The sequence below is a fragment of the Cystoisospora suis genome (assembly GCF_002600585.1).
Source record: "Cystoisospora suis strain Wien I chromosome Unknown contig_11618, whole genome shotgun sequence".
Classification (NCBI taxonomy): Eukaryota; Apicomplexa; class Conoidasida; order Eucoccidiorida; family Sarcocystidae; genus Cystoisospora; species Cystoisospora suis.
The window spans coordinates 697-3215 of NW_027164383.1; the positions used below are offsets into that span (position 1 = coordinate 697).

The 2519-nt window shown below is 41.4% G+C and overlaps 1 protein-coding gene across 1 annotated transcript in view; it reads left to right on the plus strand.

Moving 5' to 3' along the window:
• Positions 1 to 627: 627 nt before the first annotated feature.
• The window catches only part of CSUI_011422 (hect-domain (ubiquitin-transferase) domain-containing protein), a gene marked incomplete at its 3' end in the record, with an annotated part of 2595 nt that continues 703 nt past the window's right edge, over positions 628 to 2519 (plus strand). The window contains exons 1-3 of the mRNA XM_068071520.1: positions 628 to 697; positions 1439 to 1609; positions 2349 to 2479. Of these exons, the coding sequence (XP_067916504.1) occupies positions 647 to 697; positions 1439 to 1609; positions 2349 to 2479 (353 nt within the window). The remainder of the gene's footprint in view (positions 698 to 1438; positions 1610 to 2348; positions 2480 to 2519) is intronic.

Genomic DNA, 2519 nt, shown 5'->3' on the forward strand with positions numbered 1-2519 from the left:
GAAAAGAAGAAGAGAAGGAGATCTGACGAAGAATAGCAATGGCTTACATCCTTCTCTTACATGCTATTCACTGTATACATGACTAACTTCGATATATACTCAGTTCTATCTATATCTTCTTCTCTTCACTCTATGGTCGTTCCCAGTAGAGGGTGTCCATACATACATCATACACTCTCCTTCATATCTCTCTTTCTCTTCTTACAAAGGCGATAGACACGAAGAAAAGGAGGGGGTGGATTCTTTACATGCTGAGAGAGAGGGAGGGCAGAAGGCGTGAAGTCTTTTCCGTTCGTCGTCCATGCACACTTCTGCCTCTTCACATTTACATGTATATCCAGGAGACACAGAGATATCAAAGTAGTTAGGCATACAACGGGTGTATTGCATATAGCACTATGTTGTTGAGTAGATACATGAGGGATGCCTATCTCTCTCTCTATATATATATATATCTATCTATATATATCTATGTGTGAATGTTAAATGTGTGTTTGTAGGGTGTGTTCTAGATATGCGAATTGATGTATGGTCTCCAGGTATAGATGGCATTTCTCTTCTCCATAGAAGAAACTCTTTCATTCATCTCTCTTTCTCTTCTCTCATTCTTTCTTNNTATGTGTATAGTGATGTGTACCCTGAGGAGATGCACAGCTTCGAGAAGATGCTAATTATGGAAAAGAAAGATGAATTCGATGTAAGTAAGATTCACTACCTTCTCACGCACTGCCGCACACACTACGGCTATACATAGGAAGCCTGCAGGGGGGGACACCCCTACTTTTCTAGCTCTCTCTAGTGTTTCTCTCTCTCAAGCTATATAGAGACAGACACATCCCTTTAGCTCTCTTCACGAAGGTGAGACGAAAGGTATACAAACAGAGATAGATTAAAGATAGAGGGTCCTGGAGGAGAAGCAAAGAATAGTAGAAGAAGAAAAGTGATACCCCTAAAGGCGTCTTGTCGTTGCATCTCGTACCCCTCTACTACTACAGAGTACTAGATTTCTTCTTGCTCTATCATAGGAGTATCTCTAGAGGCGTCTATATCTCTGCATGCTCTTCATCAAATCCGTTGCTTACAGCACGCGTATTCCTATAGAACTAGATGGACTTCTCTGTCGATCTATCTCTCTTTCTACGGTCATCTTATCTGTCCTTCAATGAGACACGCTCGGCGCATCCATACAGATATATGTGGCTAGCTGTATCTCTAGCTCTCCATCTTTGCATGGGATATATGTATACATGTGTATGTGTCGTGTGAGGGCGTGTCAAGTGTATCTACTCCTTCTCTCGTTTGTATGAAAGAGTTCACACTTAGGTCGTGTTATGTCTCCTCTCTCTATATGTAGAAGGGTTGATTTATGTCTTGCGTGGAGGCCCGCACTGTGTTTGCATGCACGCCTGCATGGCCTTTTTCTTTCTCGGGTGTACAGGCAGCTTTTAGTACTCAGACGTTTGCGGTGGATATCGTGAAGAATGGTCGAGTTGTGGGGGAGACGCCCCTTATGGAAGGAGGAGAGAAACTTCAGGTCACCATGGAGAATCGCCGTCTCTTCGTTGCAAAATACACGCAATACCTCCTAGTCAAATCCGTCAAACATCAGGTATCAAAAAACACATACATATATATATATATACACATACAGCTATATGGATATAGATATATAGATATATATATACTCCCTCTCTTTGGATGTATACATATATATAACTACTCCCTCGCTGTGTCTCTCTATGTACATGTGTGGGTATACCTTTATATGCTGTCGTGCATGTGTATACCTATAAATATATATATATATATATTTAATAGGTCGGGTATGTATGGTGTCTATACTTTCAAATGCATGTATGTATATATTCATATATATATGTGTACATATCCGTAGGCAGATAAATGGAGGTGTAGCATGCTGGGGGGTGAATTAGATGGAGATACATGATGGATGCGATGTGCATATATATCTCTCTTACCCAAGTTTGTTTGATCTCTCTCCATGTATTTAGCTATCTTTGTGTATGTCCATCTTGTCTCTTCAGTATTCTTCCTGTCACCATAGACATCTTCTATTCGATGTTCCATGGATTCTTTCTCTTTCTTCTCAAGTGTCTTTCTCCATACATATGCTCCCTTACAGCTCGTAAGCTCAACTTCTAACTCCAATATTTTCAGCATGTATACTCTACCACTCTCATCTTTCTCTCGTGTGTAGAAAGAGACTTCGTGTCTTCCCCCGCTTCCTTCTCCACTTCTTTTTTGCGTGTATCTCATCTTCTTCGTCTAAGTCGTCTCACTGGGTTACGGTCGTGTCTTCTCTTGCTTTCTTCTCTTCCTGTCTGCAGTATAGAGCCTTCGAGAGAGGGTTTATGTTGTGCTCCTCTTCCCTCATTTCTCAACTGAGTGGGCGAGAGCTTCAACTTCTCATCTGTGGAACGCCTGACCTAGACTTCCATCAGCTCAAAGACTCCTCCAAGTAAAATACTACCACATCACTCTACATTCTTTCTCTCTCT